Source organism: Pleurodeles waltl, chromosome 5 (assembly GCF_031143425.1).
Source record: "Pleurodeles waltl isolate 20211129_DDA chromosome 5, aPleWal1.hap1.20221129, whole genome shotgun sequence".
NCBI lineage: Eukaryota > Metazoa > Chordata > Amphibia > Caudata > Salamandridae > Pleurodeles > Pleurodeles waltl.
Window position 1 is genome coordinate 1867089507 of NC_090444.1, and position 19310 is coordinate 1867108816.

Sequence of the window (19310 nt, forward strand, 5' to 3'; positions counted from 1 at the left end):
TTTCTAGGCAGTACATGAGCCATCAGCATCGTCGCCTGTACATCTAGGTGGATGCAGAGGCAGCACATTCCTCAGCACATCTGCACATAAGTGACTAGGCTGGGCCAGCATATGGCCACAGGCCACCGCGCATAGAGAACACTATACCAACTTCAAGCGGGCACATAGGTGCCACTGCAAACTGAGAATTATTAAAAAGGTTCACTCTACACACGTCCCTTCAGCAATCAGTGGCACAGTATCAAATATCAAGCTGGTCAACTCCAGTGCTCTTCTAACGGGAATACCAATTAGAAAGAGTTGCTAGGGGACAGCTCAGAACTACAGTGCGCATAGTTTGAGTTATTTGAAGGGCTTTTGCGCAAGAAGCGTCAAATGACAACAAATTCAGCATTATAACCCTCAGTAGGCATCTTCCTACATTGCACAAAAGTCTTAAGCATCTCAGGGCTTGGAGAATAAACAGTCTCTCTCTAGCCTAATACTACACAACTGACACCTAGACCCCATACTTTGTACATTATTGACTTATCCAGGTAGACAACACTCATTTGAGAACCCATATTTGAGAAGGTTGTACATTCAGAAACACTTTGTACCTAACAATAACACAACATGCCATTGTTCCAATCTTCAACAACAAATGTGTCCACTCAACCAGAACTCACTACATGGAACAATGTCACAATCTTGAGCCATGTGATATGGTTGGAAAGCTTAGTTGATTTGACTGCACTATCATTCTCCACAACAACACAAACAATAGAAGTACTCAGATAAAACTAGCAGAAACATAACATAACATTGTATCACAAGGCATCGATCGGAGTTGTATTGCATTGCACTGAGGAATACAGTTGCTGATGGGTGGAATCCTTGAATTTATCTCAGTTACTGATAATTAGTCTGGGCCACATTCCAGTCTGTTGTTTTTTTTTTTTACCCTCTGTGCCTCTCCACACGAGCCATCATCATGCAAATCATGCTTCATTCTGCTCCACTAGGAACAGTCCTCCCGATTTGTCAGGCAAGGCTTCCCTCTGAACTCTAAAGAAGTAGGGCCGAGGCTGTGTTGCATGAGAACGATTTGGCTGGAGGAGCAATGAGAGAAAAACAATACATGGCTGGAATATGACCTGGACGGTGGCTGGAATATGACCTGGACGGTGGCTGGAATATGACCTGGACGGTGGCTGAGAATAATTCATACATTCCAGTCATAACCTTTTTAGGTTGAGCGCGCAAGTGCTTTTCGACCTGTTCTAAGTATTCTGTGGGCTTTTAATCACGCCCATCTCACACCCATCACTTTCACTCGTTCATGGGCTTGCTTTTCAAAAATCCTTTGATGTCGTTGGTAATTGCTTTATGTTTGTCCTGCCTTGAGGTGCTTTTATTACCGCCTTGCAGACTCACCCTGTTACATGGATTATTGCATGATTGCCAATATACTTCAGTGTGGGCGAACTATGTTTTTTTTTCTTTTTTTTTTTTCTCCTTTTTCTCTCCCCTTCGTGTTCCATGGTGGCCATGGTGCTCACAGCACACAACAGCAGCGTGAACTCCATTGGCGGTATAGAAGCTCTGGTCACATTGTTCACACTGTTACCTAATCAGTTATTTATTTTGGCTCTACCCTTCATGCTCCATAGCTTTTACAAAAACACTTGTAATTGCAAAATGTTTTAGGTAAAGAAACACAGAAAGCGGTTCTCCTGAAACATCCGAAGAGCCGACACTACAATATTCACTGCACTCGGGGAAACTCACCCCATGATGCTTTGCAGGCCATTACTTTTAGAAATCATTTTTGCTCATAACCCAGCCTGTGGTGGTCCTTGTGCAATGGGACCACCACCAAAACATTCTATTTCTGTCTGCATCATCTCTGGCTCCCCACCATTCAGTGTCTGTTTAAGCTCTCTCATGGCTGGGACTTTTGTTTTACAGCTGGGAGTACTTTGTGTTTTAAGGGACTAGTTTGTAGTATCACTCTTGTAGGCCTGTGAGCTCAGAAAATGTGGAAGGCACTACTTCTTCTAGGGCCTAAATATATAGTTCTCTTCCAGGGGATCCTCATCAATAGTCCTAAACATTGAATGTTCCCGCCCTCGTGCGGGGACCCCGGAGCATACATAAAATACACACATATAAAAGTATGAAATATGCACGAAAATATATATATATAGCATTTTTAGTAGACAAATTTTCATCCTAAACTCATATATGCAGATTAACACAGGAGAACTATAAAAATTCTGGCACTGTGCCTTTAAGACCCTGAGCACCTCCAGTATCCCACCATGCCTCAGGGGTGAAGGAGAGGTGACAGTTGGTTCACAGTTAGGTCAGTTCTTTTTTCCGGCTTCTTCTGAGAGGATCCTGGAGCATTGAGCTCTCAGTTTTTCTGAGTTTTTCTCAGAAAAATACTTCAAAACAGCGTTTTTTCTGCTTTCATTCAACATTTTACACCTTTGTCTGACTCAAGAGTTTTTTTCCCTGACTGAAAAATGCCTTCTCTTTTTGTGAAGTACCCTTCCTGTGGGAAGAAGAAGGCCCAGTCAGATCCACACACTCTCTGCATTGTGTGTTTGCCTCAGAGTCACTGCCCTGACACTTGCAGACACTGCAAGAACATGTCAAAAAGGACTCTGAAGGACAGGGAGAAGATCAGACTTCATGGTCTTCATGAGAGGCAGAAGACATAGTCCTCTTCGCTTCCTAGGCAGCCAACAAGCCATTCTCAGGAGAGACAGGCAAGATCAACGTCAGCAGGTAGGAAGGTACCTGTTTGTTCCCCGTCGACGTCATCGCTGCCACCGTCACACCGCCATAGATCGACGGCGTCCCGACTGACGTCGAAGCATACGACGTCGAAGGAACATGGCCACCACAGGGGCAGATCTCTGTCGACGGCAACCCACCGATCAACGTCGAGCCAACACCGGCATGCCCATTTGCCGTCGAGGGCCTCGCACCACTCTACGGCACGAAAGACGTTGTCAAAATCGACTCAACGGCGAGAGCAAAGACATCCGCCGTCGACGGCCCATCTCTCGACGGCGAGGCACACGACGTCGAGCAGGTCGCGGTCAAGGGATCACTGGTCGCCCTCAGGTAGACGTTGAGACCAGAGTAACTCATGTCGCTCCCTTCGACGTCGTTGCAACTGTCGACGTAGACACAGGTTTTGCCTGTCTTTCAAGGAGAAGAGCGTCGGCTTCGGCCGGCGGATAAGACCACTCCAACATCTCCGGTGGTCTCCATAAGTAGTGGTTCATCTGGGCGGTCGAGAGCTGCATCGTCTGGGCATGTCTCGCCCATCAACTTGTCGCCAAGGTGGTTGGAGAGCCTTAATAGAACAACTGCCTCCCCAGACTCGCAATACTCGAGGATGTACTCACCTTCGGCCTCTCTCCCGAGAACACAATCGCCAACAGCGCGGGCAGTCGGCCACGAGGCCTCGAAGCGCTGCTACAGCATCTCGGAGCAGGTCACGCTCCCAGAGACGATCTAGATCACGATCATGCCGTCGCAGAAAGGTCTCCTTCTTGGTCATCGTCGGGTCCTCCGTAAGAGAGTACTCCCCGACCTTAACGGATTCTCCACCAGCTAGAGTTTCCCCGGTGGATGATATCACAACCTTTAACGAGGTGCTTCTCAGGGGAGCACAAAAACTAAATATAGAGGTCCCGGAACCTTCAACCTCCTCATCTGTGATCTTTGAAACCCTGCAACATAGAGCGGTTTCAAAGAAATTGCTACCGCTGGTGCCTGGTCTTTTACAACCAACCATGGACACCTTTTTAGCACCAGCCACCCTCAGATCAGCTCCTGCTAGGATCTTAAAGAAATATAAGCCACCTGAGCAAGATCCTTTGTATCTCAGGACTGATCCACCGCCGGACTCAGTCATATTGGCCGCAGCCCGGAAGACACACTCAGTGGCATCATCCTCCACGGTTCCACCGGACAAGGAGAGTAGGCACCTGGACTCTCTAGGGAGGTAGATGTGTGGCACGGCGGCTTCCATGATGAATGTCTCCAGCGCTTCCGCACTCTTAGGCAGATACGACCGTTCACTCTGGGACTCGCTGAGCAGGTTCACAGAGAAGCTGCCTAGGGAGGACAGGCAGGATTTTCAGGAGATCCTTCAGGAGGGGAGTCTGATCTCCAATCAGGTCATCAGTGCAGCAGCAGATGGGGCGGACTTAGCAGCACATGGTTACGCGCATGGGGTTTGTGCGAGAAGGTTTTCCTGGCTGAGACTGTCAGGATTGAAGCAGGAAGCGCAGCAGCGTAGCCTAAACCTTCCGTTCAACGGAAACTCGCTTTTTGAAACCCACACAGATGAGGAGATGGCGCGTATGAAGGCGGAAGTGTACACCATGAGAGCAGTGGGCCTGGAGAGAAGGAAGGACTTCAGGCGAAGGTATAGACCTTACGTCAGGCGCCCTTTTCAGAAGCGGGTTCAAGCCCCTCATTGGTCCCAGAGGCCACAACAGAGGCAAGGGCGTCCACTCTTCCAATCTCATAAGGCCATGAGAGACTGAGGGTCAAGCAGACCTCAGCAGTCCACACCCAAAGCTCCTGCAAAGCAATGAGGACTCGCTTCCCTTAACACCGTGCACCACTCCGGTGGGGGGAAGTATCACCGCGTTCATTCACGAGTGGCTGGCATAACATAAGACAAATGGGTGCTGAACATTGTAGAGAATGGGTACTCTCTTCTTTTCCGACAACCTCCTCCTCACTTGCCACCAACCAGATGCAATCCGGCTCACATGAGCCTACTACGCAAAGAGGCTCACGCCCTTTTACGGAAAAAAGCAATAGAAAAAGTCCCAGTCACGCACAGAGGGAAAGGAGTAGAAGGAGTTTTCAGACCGGTTCTGGATTTACGACTACTGAACAAGTACATAAAAAAGCAAAAGTTCAGGATGCTGGCTCTCCACCAGATTTTCCCTCAGCTGCATTGAGGAGACTGGATGTGCTCCATAGACCTGCAAGACGCGTACTTTTATATCCCGATCATTCCCAAGCATCGAAAATTCCTACGCTTCCGGATAGCCTCCCAGCACTATCAGTTCAAGGTGCTTCCGTTCGGCCTAAAATCTGCCCCTCGCGTTTTCTCAAAATGCGTAGCAACGGTAGCGGCGCATCTAAGGAAGCAGAAAATGTTCATTTACCCATACCTAGACAACTGGCTACTGAAAGCCTCCTCTCCGGAGCAGTCAAAAAGCCATCAGGACATTGTGCTCAGTGTTTTCAGATCTCTAGGTCTACAGGTCAACTACCAAAAGTCCACCCTCATTCCAACGCAAAATCTCCACTACCTGGGAGCAATACTGAATACAGAGCTCGAAAGAGTGTATCCTTCGGAGGAACGACTGTTATCAATAAAAAGAAAGTGTCAAGACCTTCTGAAGTCCGACGCACCTACGGCCTGTCAGGTGACATCTCTACTGGGTTCCATGGCCTCGTGCATTTTCATTGTCTCGAATGCCAGGCTACATATGATGCCTCTTCAAGAGGCGCTGGAAAACAACTGGAACGAGAGCACAGGCCGCTGGGAGGACAGAATGCGTCTTCCGATGGGAGCACGACAATCGTTGCAATGGTGGATGCACAGACCTCACCTGTCAGTAGGAGTTCCGTTTCACCAGTTAATCCCGTCCGACACTCTGGTAACGGATGTGTCGCTTCAGGGATGGGGAGCTCATCTGGGTTCCCTTCAAGCTCAGGGCCTGTGGTCCGACAACGAAAGAGAGTACCACATCAACCTGCTGGAGCTCAGAGCAGTCCATCTGGCTCTCAAGTCTTTTGCTCCATCGATTCAGGGGAAATCTCTTCTAGTGCAAACGGACAATACGACGACAATGTATTATCTGAACAGACAAGGAGGAACGAGATCCCTGTCCCTATCTCGGGAGTCTCAGGCCATCTGGCATTGGCTCTTAACGAGGGGAATGTCTCATACAGCAGTTCACCTACCAGGGCAACAAAATGTGGAGGCGGACTTCCTGAGCAGAAATCTCGAGGACGCCCACGATTGGGTTCTTCACAACGAGGTCGTCAAAGACATCTTCGCTCAATGGGGTCGGCCTCAATTAGATCTCTAATTGATAGATAGATAAATAGATCTTCGCAGACGAGGTAAACAAGAAATGCCCAGACTTCGGGTCCAGGTTTTACCGTCCAGGGTCTCGAGGGAATGCCCTGTTGATCGACTGGTCAGGGATATTTCTCTACACCTTTCCACCGATTCCCCTCATACCTGCGGTGATCAACAAACTCTACGGATCCAGCACCAGAATGATTCTCATAGCTCCGCAATGGCCTCGTCAGTTCTGGTACACAGATCTTCTCAACCTATCGGAACAGCCTTACAGGAGGCTGCCGTGCAGACCGGATCGCCTTTGCAGGCTGGGAGGCAGGATACTTCACCCAACATTTCCCTCTCTGAGCTTGACGGCATGGCTCCTGAATTCCTGCAGTATGGGCACCTAGGGCTCTTGCAGGAGTGCATGAACATCTTAAAGGAATCCAGACGACCTTCCACGTGGCGTTCTTACGTGTTAAAGTGGAAGAGGTTCTACATATGGTGTCGTCAGCAAGGTCAGAATCCTATACTGGCTCAGGAGGAGGTCATACTGTCTTACCTACTCCATTTGACAAAATCGGGTCTGCAAGTGTCATCTATTAAGGTACATTTATCTGCCATTACAGCCTATCATAAGTCACCTTCTCAGGAATCCTTTTTTACTAGACCAGTAGTCAAGGATTTCTTAGAAGGTTTGAAAAAAGTTTTTCCACCCATTCGAAAACCCTCCCCTCCATGGGAGCTGAACATAGTACTATCGAAACTCATGGGCCCTCCTTTCGAACCTATAGCCTCTTTGCAACACCTTACGTGGAAGACGGCTTTTCTGGTAGCCATTACTTCCGCGAGGAGGGTCAGTGAAATTCAGGCTTTGTCCTCCAAAGAGCCATACACAGTCTTCCACGAGAATAGAGTGGTTCTACGAACTCATCCATCATTCTTACCGAAGGTGGTGTCAGATTTTCACATCAATCAGACTATTTCACTACCAACTTTTTTCCCCAATCCGGATACTCCGGCGGAGAAAGCTTTGCACTCCCTGGATTTGAAAAGAGTGCTAAAATTTTACTTGGATAAAACCAAACTAATTAGACAATCTCACCACTTATTTGTAAATTACGGTAATTTGAGAACAGGCGAGGCAGCCTCAAAACGAACCATATGTAGATGGATAGTTTCATGTGTTGTTACTGCATATCAATTGGCTAACAAACAACTACTTGCTAGGCCTAAGGCGCATTCGACAAGAGGATAGGCGGCTACGGCTGCCCTCCTTAATAATGTTCCAATATCTGAAATTTGTAAGGCTGCTACATGGAAGTCTGTACATACATTTACTAGACATTACTGTTTGGACTCAGATGCCAGAGCAGACGCCCAAGTTGGGCAAGCATCTCTGAGAAATTTGTTTGCATAATACATATCTCTTCCTGCACTTCTATTAGACAGTCCGCAGAGTTAAGGGATGGGCTTGCTAATCTATTCAATGTTTATGACTATTGATGAGGATCCCCTGGAAGAGAAGGATAAGTTACTTACCTGTAAATCCTAGTTCTCTTCCAGGGGTATCCTCATCAAAGTCATAAACAACCCACCCTCCTCCCCGGACGCAAGTCTTCTAGAAGTGCAGGACACACTATCTTTCGAATCTGCTGCACAAGTTGTCACCGTAAAAAAGTACTGACCTAACTGTGAACCAACTGTCCCCTCTCCTTCACCCCTGAGGCATGGTGGGATACTGGAGGTGCTCAGGGTCTTAAAGGCACGGTGCCAGAATTTGTATAGTTCTCCTGTGTTAACCTGCATGCAGCCTATTGGCTAAGAATGCTCCATTGTTTTCAATGTAGTTTTTTCTCTTTTTTCACTGATGTTGCTACTGCTTCTTTCCCTAGGCTCAGCTATGGGGCTTTGGAAAGTTTTTTTTTCTCTTATTGTAATTTTGAAAAGGACTGCTTAAAAAAAAAAACTCCATAGAAATAAAGCATTTTAGCCTGTTTATGATTATAGTCTGCATTGCTGGTTTACACACGTATTATTGAGTTTAGTATGAAAATTTGTCTACTAAAATTGCTATATATATATATATATATATATATATATATTTATTTTTTTTCGTGCATATTTCATACTTTTATATGTGTGTATTTTATGTATGCTCCGGGGTCCCCGCACGAGGGCGGGAATATTCAATGTTTATGACTTTGATGAGGATCCCCTGGAAGAGAACTAGGATTTACAGGTAAGTAACTTATCCTTACACTATATTACTATTTGCCATTTTCTTTTCGTGTGGTTATGCCTTCTAGGCGGTTAACTATATGGTTACATGACCATGTTTCTCACAAATGCTATTTACATTGTTTTGTCCTCTAGGGGCTACTCTGGGCATTAGTCTAATGCCACAAGTTCATTTCTGATAAAGGTTTTTATTGGGCTTACATGATCATTGTATATGTTTTTATAAATCTCTCTTTATTGCAGATATGGCCATGATTTGTGCCAACTTAACACCCTTAATACGCTATGACTGTTTGAACACTCTGGAATACTTCTAATTTATTTCCCCCGTTAGTCCTCTGTGACTGTCTTGTGTTTTTTTGTGGGGGGGGAATTGTGTTAGCTAGTCAGCAACTCTGATGGTGGAGTTGTGAAAGTGGTATGCAATTGGAATTAGCATGGCAGATGTACATTGGAACGCTAAATGGCAACAATTTCATTTTTGGCTACAGATGTGAAAGAAGGTAAATGGGAGTGCTTTAGTTATATGCAGGGCCACTGGAATTATGTGGCAGGAAAACTTAAAATTATGAGGCAGGGTTGACCAGTTAATGTGGCAAGAAAAGTCCAGCTATGAATTTACAATGTCAGTAGTTCTAACTCAAGCAAATGCAAGACCTATTGCATTGCAAATGCTTGTCTCTCTTTTTTTGCCCCATCTACCCCAAGCTCTTCCTCTTCTTCGGAAGCCCACATTCCACAGAAGTGGCTATGTAAGTGGGTTGAGGCAGTTGCAGGGTTAATGTTTGAGACTTATTTGTGGCTTTTCATTCTTGATGGCTGGCCTTTGGCTTTTCCTTTCTGGCTTTCTGAGCTCTGTGTAACAAGTCCCCCCGAACCCAGTTACTACCGACCTGTAGTGCTGAGAACTCCAATTCTTCCTTCCCACCACATGGCTCTTTTGTGGGAGTGGAGTCTCAAAGAGTTACCCCACAATTCTCCTCGACTTGTCTGGGGTGATGGTTCGATGAACATGGGACAAGGCAGGTGTGTGACTGCCCTGATTTGGACCAAGCTCCCAGGCATGTTGCTGCACAGAATTTGTTTGGTTTCAGTTTTTCAGCTGGATTTTGGCAGCCCCTCAGTTAACAGTTAAATGTCAGCTCTTCAGGGACTCACTGCAGCCCACCACAGGTACCACCGACTGGATATCACCGACCCTTCTGTCGTCCTCCGTAGCTTGCCTGTGGGAGCTGCTCTCCTCGTGTGTTACAGCAGTGTGGCTCAGTGACGGCTGGCAAGCTGTATTGATGCTCATGTACAGCAAAGCTTTAGGCTGTATAGCTCTACTCTCTCTGCTTCTGGTGCCAAAGATCAATATTTCAGGAAGTTCTCCTATAACTTGCATCCACATCATCAGCAGATGAGACATTTGTGTCTGAAAGGTTCAAAGTCGGATCTTTTGTAAGTCTCAAGTCATTGACATCTAGTCACTGAGGTCTCTAAGAGGTTTTGCTCCCAAACACCCAGATCCGTAAAGTCAAAATCATCCAGTGAACAGTTCGGTGGCTTCTCAATGGGTGGAAAAAGTGGACATGCAGCAAGTAAATTGGGAGCCAGAGGTAAATGCGATTCATGACTTGTCTCTGTCTGAAGGGAGGGAAATTATGTCCTTGGTTGGCAATACTGAGAGAGTTCAGATCAATACCAGTCAGGCTGCACTGATCAGCAGAAAGGGCACTGCATGCTTAGAGCAGCAATGACCATACCATTGCAAAGAACATGTGGAGAGTCCATGCTGTCTTTCATCTTGGCTGGCCTGTCCTGTTTCCCAACTCCAGCACAGCTAAGTCTGCTTTAGAAAGGTTTGGGCAAGGCTACATCTATTGCATGTGCAAATGCTTGTTGTCATTTTGTTTTTGCCGTGACCAAGTATTATCAGTATAATGTTCTCCAGCTTGAATATCCGCGTAGGTGGTGGGGAGAGGAGGGGCTGGTACTTTCAGGGGTAGTTGGGTGGGAATGTTGGAGGAAGGACTAGAACTACAGGATTACCTGCAGAAAGTGACATGCACTTTGTACACATTTTATAGTCCCTGGCTGCCTTACCACTTCTGTCCCAGGTATGGGCTGCACACGTAGCTCTCAGCTCTTGCCATAGTACAGCTGTGTCCAGTGCTTTGTGTGCACATATTACTTTACCCTCCAAGGTAAACAACCTGATTCTCTCCTGCTGTGCATGCTTTGGTGTAAGATCCTGATATTTGGGGTCTAAGAGCTTCTGTTGAACTGCTTCAAATAGCTAGCTCCCCTATATGGAGCAACCGTGGTTATATTTGTCCATTCAGATGCCTAGACCATGATGGCTTGGTTTGCTGGCCTCTGTGTCTGCCACTTGTGTGATAAATAATGTTCAGATCGCACTTTGCTTACTTTCTAGGTATACTGGCAGTCCCTGGGCCGCACATACTGGGTCCATTGGCACATGGTTGAGATTATCAGCTCCTCTGGACAGTCGGAGAAGGAGACTCAAGAAAAGGCCTCCAATCTGACAGAAAACCTGAAGCTGACAGCAGGTGAGCATGGGTGCAGCATGATCAGAAAGAACTGCCAGTGTTGCTTGTGTCAAGTGTCACCTTATCTGTACAGCAGGCTGTCAGCCATGAGAGAGCTGGACCTGGCTGCGATGTGGCAGTCAGAGATGCGTTATGATAAAATCAGGCCCTTGCCACTGGTAGCTGCAGTGAGGCCACCAGCAATTGTCTGTCAGGCAGTTGAGGTGTCTGCGAGATAGTAAGGAAGGCTGTTATTGGTGAGCAGTAGAGAGTGGTCAAGATGGCAAAAGGCTTGTGCCAAACCAAGACACGAGGTGAGAAAAGAAGCAGAACGACCTACGATGAATACACATTACAGTGAGTGTCTTTGGAGATGGCTCCAAGTAGGTATAGCCAGACTTCTCTAGGAGGTAAGATGCAGTACAAAATACGTTTAACACAGTTGGTATAATATGTAAAAAAAAAAAAATAGTATACCTAATAAATAAGAAAATAACTTGAGGGAGAGTACCTTTGCATACAACTGTATGTTTAATATGTAGAATTTATTGATCATTAGATCAAGTTTGTACATTGAGACATATGGTGTACTGACCTCTGGATTGTGAATAGCAGTCGTGGTAAAAGTGAAAGCAATTCTTTTTTTATATTCGGGAATTTTTTTGTCCTCATTCACCACCTGGGGGGTGTGCCTGTCGTGCACATCTTAAGATTGTACTCGATGGACTCAGCCAATCCACAATCATAGGGGTGGGGTTCGGGGGGGGGAGGGGCGAATGGTTAACCATTCCTTTCAAATCTCTCTTCGAGCAAAAAGGATCATATAGAAAATCAACTTCTGATCTTCCTTATTTAATCTGATGTGCTCTTCCTCAATACCAGAGATAACAAGGGAGAGGCTTACCTGGATAGGGACAGCAAGAACATCTATTAGAACAATACTAAAGATAACAAGGGAGAGGCTTACCTGGATAGGGACATCAAGAACATCTATTAGAACAATACCAGAGATAACAAGGGAGAGGCTTACCTTGACAGGGACAGCACAAGCATCTGTTACAACAGTACCAAAGATAACAAGGGAGAGGCTTACCTGGATAGGGACATCAAGCACATCTATTAGAACAATACCAGAGATAACAAGGGAGAGGCTTACCTTGACAGGGACAGCACAAGCATCTGTTACAACAGTACCAAAGATAACAAGGGAGAGGCTTACCCGGACAGAGACAGCACAAACATGTTAGAACATTACCAAAGATAACAATGGAGAGGCTTACCTGGTTAGTGAAAGCACAAACATCTGGTAGAACAATACCAGAGATAAAAGGGAGAGGCTTACCTGGAGAGGGACAGCAAAAACACCTGTTAGAACAATACCAGAGATAACAAGGGAGAGGCTTACCTGGAGAGGGACAGCACAAACATCTGTTAGAACAATACCAGAGATAACAAGGGAGAGACTTACCTGGATAGTAACAGCAAAAGCATCTGTTAGAGCAATACCAGAGATAACAAGGGATAGGCTTACCTGGATTGTAACAGCAAAAGAATATGTTAGAGCAATACCAGAGATAACAAGGGAGAGACTTAACTGGATAGTAACAGCAAAAACATCTGTTAGAGCAATACCAGAGATAACAAGGGAGAGGCTTACCTGTATAGTAACAGCAAAACACATCTGTTAGAACAGTACCAAGGATAATAAGGAAGAGGCTTACCTGGATTGTAACAGCAAAAGAATATGTTAGAGCAATACCAGAGATAACAAGGGAGAGACTTAACTGGATAGTAACAGCAAAAACATCTGTTAGAGCAATACCAGAGATAACAAGGGAGAGGCTTACCTGTATAGTAACAGCAAAACACATCTGTTAGAACAGTACCAAGGATAATAAGGAAGAGGCTTACCTGGACAGGGACAGCACAAACATCTGTTAGAACCTTACTCACATCCTCCCAGAATATTTGTAGTGCCAGACATTCTACAAACAAGTGGATGCCATCTGCTTCTTCTAAGCCACGCTTCATACACCTTGGAGTTCCACCTTTCCCCTGTTGTGCCACGCTGAGTAGAGTCCAACAGGCTATGTGAAGGGAAAAAATATGATTCTTACTTAAATTGGCAGTTTTACAGAGCTGTGTAGAAGATTCAAAGATACTTGCCATAAATTATCTAACTGGCACTCTGGCAAGCCCTCTTTTCACAGCTCCCCCAGTAGCATGAAATCTCCATCTGCCATTTCCATCATGAGCCAGTACCATCATGAGATTTCCTTTTTCTTGGGCACTCCCACGGTTAAGGCCTCCTCCAGGTCATTTTAACCACCAGTGTCTGAAGCCAAGGCTTGGTGCCAGCACTTAATTTGAAGATATTTAAATCCAGAAGCCAAATTGTTCGTCTTTTCACAAAACATATCCCAGGATAGACACCTTCCCACCTCAAACAATTGGCCCCACCTCAGTACACCTGCCACTTTCAAAGGGAAAGCCAATCGATCCTTAAGCCAGTCAGGGGCACCTGGAGAATCACATATAGGTGCAAACTTACTATAGTATGAAGGTTTGACTGCCCTCCTGACGTGATACCATGTTTCGGCCATACCCTATGGAGTCTTAAGCCTGACCTTTTTAAGTACTTGGGGTCAGCAAACTTATACACAAAGCCATAGTCACTGCCCGATAACTTTATTCATGGCTTAAACATAACCCCTATCTCCGTGCTTCTGGGACTTGTAGAAGCATTCTTCCAATTTTTAACATGCAAACCCAGGCATAGAATTGTAAATCCGGGAGAGCCAGTGCACACTTATTGCTCTTACTGCGAAGTTTTGTCCGTGCTCTCTGCGCCCCTTTACAGAAATTGACATTTGGATGAATATCTTGGTAGGAATATTCCACTCTTTAGGATATGATACAGAAGACGTCCTTTGTTTACTGGAAAACATTAAGTCACAATGGAGTGGGTAACTGCCCCCTTGTGGCCCTACGTTTGCATGATAGTATTTTTGTGTCATGTGATTCTTTTAATACCTTGCTGAATTTGTTAGAGAAGTAATTTGTAGATGTTTACTGTTGTATCAAAGAATTGTGTAGCATGACTTGACTCCTTTTTATCCTTCAGTATGTGATGAAGTACTATTAAGTTAGAATAGCCCATTATAAAAGTATGGAAGGACAGTACACTTGATAGTAGTGTTTATATTATTTTTCAGGCCTAGTCTGCTTTGTTCTAGCAAGTTATTCACTTCAGTCTCTGACACCAAACTTCCTGATTACTTTGGGCTTGCCAAAAGTTATAATCGTACACTCTGAGTTCCTACTGAGTTGGTAAGTTTTGATGTAGAAACGTCCTGCTTCTAAGTACTTATTTTCCCCACTCATTATTTCTTCTAATCTTTGAATACTCAGTGTCTCAGACATTCTATTATAAGCCACTGGGAGGTCTCTACACTCTGCCGTACTTGACCGACATCCAGAACGAGACATCTGGAAAACTCAGCCAGTCTGAATGGTGGGAGCTTCTCTTCTTTATCAAGAAACTCGAACCTCAGGAACAGCTGGAAGTTAACCAACTAATTCAGCAGAGCCAGAAGGTGCCTGTGAGTGGTGGGGGGGCAAATCAATGGATGCAGGGAGTGAAGGGGAGCTGCAGCAGTGGGTGATTGACGGGAAATGGCCTGGATGCAGGGAGTGAAGGGGAGCTGCAGCAGTGCGTGATTGAGGGGAAATGGCCTGGATGGAGGGTTTGAAGGGGAGCTGCAGCAGTGAGTGATTGAGGGGAAATGGCTTGGATGGGGAGAGTGAAGGGGAGCGGCAGCAGTGAGTGATTGAGGGGAAATGGCCTGGATGCAGGGAGTGAAGGGGAGCTGCAGCAGTGCGTGATTGAGGGGAAATGGCCTGGATGGAGGGTTTGAAGGGGAGCTGCAGCGGTGAGAGAGGGTTCACAGAAGAGGCGAGTGGGGGTACTAACATAAATAGGGGAGTGAGGTGTAAACAAGTGGAGAAAGGGCAGTCATGGTAACAGCGTGGAGAAGGGGAGTGAGCGGTAACTGCAGCAGAGGGTAACCTAGGGGTAACATCGTGGAGAAGGGGAGTGAGAGGTAACTGCAGCAGAGGGTCACCTAGGGATAACAGCGTGGAGAAGGTGAGCGAGCGGTAACTGCAGCAGAGGGGAAACCTAGGGGTAACAGCGTGGAGAAGGGGAGTGAGCGGTAACTGCAGCAGAGGGTAGCCTAGGGGTAACATCGTGGAGAAGGGGAGCGAGCGCTAACTGCAGCAGAGGGGAAACCTAGGGGTAACAGCGTGGAGAAGGGGAGTGAGCGGTAACTGCAGCAGAGGGTAACCTAGGGGTAACAGCGTGGAGAAGGGGAGTGAGCGCTAACTGCAGCAGAGGGGAAACCTAGGGGTAACAGCGTGGAGAAGGGGAGTGAGCGGTAACTGCAGCAGAGGGTAACCTAGGGGTAACAGCGTGGAGAAGGGGAGTGAGCGGTAACTGCAGCAGAGGGTAGTCTAGGGGTAACAGCGGGAGAAGGGGAGAGAGCGGTAAGTGCAGCAGAGGGTAACCTAGGGATAACAGCGTGGAGAAGGGGAGTGAGCGGTAACTGCAGCAGAGGGTAACGTAGGGGTAACAGCGTGGAGAAGGGGAGTGAGCGCTAACTGCAGCAGAGGGTAACCTAGGGGTAACAGCGTGGAGAAGGGGAGTGAGCGGTAACTGCAGCAGAGGGTAGCCTAGGGGTAACATCGTGGAGAAGTGGAATGAGAGGTAACTGCAGCAGAGGGTAACCTATGGGTAACATCGTGGAGAAGGGGAGTGAGCGCTAACTGCAGCAGAGGGTAACCTATGGGTAACAGCGTGAAGAAGGGGAGTGAGCGCTAACTGCAGCAGAGGGGAAATCTAGGGGTAACAGCGTGGAGAAGGGGAGTGAGCGGTAACTGCTGCAGAGGGTAACCTAGGGGTAACATCGTGGAGAAGGGGAGTGAGCGGTAACTGCAGCAGAGGGTAACCTTGGGATAAGAGCGTGGAGAGACGGAGTGAGCGCTAACTGCAGCAGAGGGTAACCTAGGAGTAACAGCGTGGAGAAGGGGAGTGAGCGCTAACTGCAGCAGAGGATAGCCTAGGGGTAACAGCGGGGGAAGGTGAGTGAGCGCTAACTGCAGCAGAGGGTAGCCTAGGGGTAACAGCGTGGAGAAGGTGAGCGAGCGGTAACTGGAGCAGAGGGTAGTCTAGGGGTAACAGCGGGGGAAGGGGAGTGAGCGGTAACTGCAGCAGAGGGTAGTCTAGGGGTAACAGCGGGGAAGGGGAGTGAGCGGTAACTGCAGCAGAGGGAAAACCTAGGGGTAACAGCGGGGGAAGGGGAGTGAGCGCTAACTGCAGCAGAGGGTAGTCTAGGGGTAACAGCGTGGAGAAGGGGAGCGAGTGGTAACTGCAGCAGAGGGTAGTCTAGGAGTAACTGCGGGAGAAGGGGCGGTGGGTGTGGGAGCAGGTAGGTGAGGGTCAGGACCATGGAACAGGGGAGCAAAGACTGCATGTTGGGGTTTGGTCGGAGACGCCACTAGGTGCAGCATTGATGCTTAGGGGTAAGACAATACTCTGATAGTGCTGAGTTGGTTCATGGCACATGAGAGGGAAGCGAGATAGGAGAATGAGTGACTCCTGTGCTTGGTTCAGGGCTGGGCTTGTTCTGTGGGTAAGGGTGGAAAGTGTTAGGCAGGGTCCTACAGTGATTATGTTTTATTTATTTTTCCTTAAGGTCTCCTTCGCCGGACCAGGCTGCGATCGTCTCCCCCTTAGAGAAAAAGAGGGGGCTCAGGTGAGTAGTTCTAGGGATAGTATGTGTTCTTTTCCTCTTCTGTCTTAAGGTGCGGTTAATAGTCCAGTATAATTAACCCACTAATGGAGTGAAACCCTCTCTCCTATTTCGCTTGGATTCTGGCCACCCGATTAAAAAAGGGTAATTTTTCGGTTTTGCTGTAAGGGAAAAGACAACAGTTGAAAACAAAAAAAAATCATCAAAATATGGATGCACTTTCTAGTCATTGAAGCGCTGGTTTCCAGGAGGCTTTCAGCAGGGTGTTTTGAGCCTTTCTAGCATGTCGTTCTTTTGGGGATCTTTACCGGGATGCTGCTTTCAATGTGACAGCTTTTATTTTCTTGTGAAATTGATTGCCTGTTTTAGTGTCAACACAGTATCCTCCCTCCACCTCCTCACTTAATAAGTGCACTTTACTGGGACATAAGTTTTGGATTACCATCTCCCTTCTTTGTAATGCTAAGCAACTCTCGGCATTGGCTTAAGGAATGCGTCCACTTACACATACATTAATTCACCTGGCAAAGCTACATCCCTCCAGAAGCATGGTGAGTGCCTGACGCATGCCTGGTCTGGTTGGAAGATGGGAGGTGGTCAGGCTTCTTGTATTGCTTCTCAGTCTCTCATGGGTGTTTCCTTATCTTTGGGTCTCTCCTGGAACTCCGCTGCCCTTCATTGCCTGATCACTCCCTTCTTGCTCTTGTGTCCTTTCCTCTTGCTGTCCTCCCGTCGGCAGCTTCAGTGGTGTGCTCAGCCATGTGCCTCTTGAGTTGTGTCCCTATGGATAAGTAAATAATAGTCTTTCATGTACTTATATTTCTTCTTGTTTCTGTTTTCATTGTCCCTTCTCTTTCAGTGCACGGAGGGGCGTGGCGAAGCCAGGGAAGAGAAGCTCCCTCAAGTAAGTTCTAAGTTTCCTTACATTTCCCCTCCCTTAGCCCCTTCCATTTAGGAAGAGATCCTTGGTATCTCAAGTGAAAATTGGCATTATTTTGTTCTTTCATCTCTCTCCGTTGAACCTCAGTGATATGGCTGTAGTGTTACAACCCCCTCAACAGTCTGTTGTTGTTTCCTTTATTTTAGCTCATCTAGGTAACTGGGGCATGATCAGTGTAGGGTTGAAGGTCCGACCCTCTGAGTAATAACACACTTTCTCTATGGTCCACTTAATGGCTAAACACTCCTTTTTGATAATGGAATATTTCTGTTCTCTTGGGAATAACTTCCTACTGATAAAAAGAATGGGCTTTTCCTCTGATTGGTTGCTCAGCTGGGACAGGAGTGCTCCGATAGCCACATCTGATGCATCTCTCTGAATTATAAAGGTTTTCTTAAAATCTGGAGATTATAATATTGCTTTGGAAGATATCAAATTTTTTTAACTGACAAACCGCTTGGATGTCTACAGTGGAGGGGATTTGAAATTCTGTACTGGAGGCAGTTTTTCTTAATAGATCAGTTACAAATTTTTAGGCATGTAAATAAAAAGAAATAACCCTCCTGTGAGATGACCTACGAGGCCTACCAAAACCCTCTCATAGCCGGTTTATTTTGGGAGAATGATACAGAGGTTAACGTTTTTATGTTTGGTCTTGCTGTTTGATTAAACCATTTTCCAGAAGATATCTTAAGTATTCCACCCTATCACTGGGGATATGTGTTTTGTTTGGTTTATGTGTAGCCCTGTAGACTAAAAAACTGTTAATATTAAGTGAGTGACATGTTTATCCCATGTTTTGTGAAAAATTGTAATGTGTAATTAGGCAGACTTATAGCTCTGATGGAGCGCTGAAATCTTATTTATGAGGGGCTGAAAGATTGCAGGAGCGCGTTGTAGGAATTGGTACAGACCCAAGTGGTAGAGAACCCGTTGTTTCTTTATTTTTGGTTCTCTTTGGGATTTTCCAGAATCCTGCCGATGGTGGTGATATACGTGGGCTACCTAGCTGTTCTATACAGTCTTTGCTAGAGGATAACTGCAAAATCTGGAAATTTTATTCACGGGTCATAAATCTACTCAGAATCTTATATCTATAGCATTACATCCAGGCCTTGATATTCGATAAGGAGGTTGATTTATGACTTTGCCTTGTTCAGTGTGGATAGTGTGAGTGATTAAATGAGTTTTCTTCTGGGAATCTGAAAAACTGTCCCTAAAGTTTCCCAAATGGATTTGTGGCCCTTCTCCCTGGGTTTTGGTAAGCTTGTCCTTAGTGGAAACCGAGTTCATACTCTGCCTTTTGGGCTAAAGGGGTAGTGTACTATACATTTTGAGGAACAAGCATGGCATTTTTAAAAGGTATATGTGAAAGATTGGCACTGATTTGTTTTTATTATACAAGTGTGAACATAGACGCCTTGGCTAAGACTTGTTAAGGGTCTTGCTATTTGGATCTGAGTTTATTTCCATTAGTAGGAAGTATTACTAACACCCAACTTCCAAGCTCAGTTCTTGCCATTTTGCTTTTTTAGTATAATAAGTGTTATTGCTGTTGGAAATTTTCAATTATCTTAATAGCCAAGATTTGTAATTTTCCCAGGTAGGTTTTCAACTGAACCAAATAGTCTAGCAATTTCTTGTCTTCTGGAATTCTCTTCCCAATATTCCTAAATCATCTGTAA

The 19310-nt window shown here is 46.2% G+C and overlaps 1 protein-coding gene across 2 annotated transcripts in view; it reads left to right on the plus strand.

The window, feature by feature from the left end:
- LOC138296904 (cullin-9-like) overlaps nt 1–19310 on the plus strand; it is a 360394-nt gene that overhangs the window by 83794 nt on the left and 257290 nt on the right. The window contains exons 5-8 of one of the 2 annotated variants that reach the window (XM_069236417.1): nt 10761–10896; nt 14287–14471; nt 16629–16688; nt 17545–17589. In XM_069236417.1, coding sequence (XP_069092518.1) covers nt 10761–10896; nt 14287–14471; nt 16629–16688; nt 17545–17589 — 426 coding nt within the window. Of the gene's footprint in view, nt 1–10760; nt 10897–14286; nt 14478–16628; nt 16689–17544; nt 17590–19310 lie in introns of both variants that reach the window. The other variant, XM_069236416.1, reaches the window with a different exon arrangement.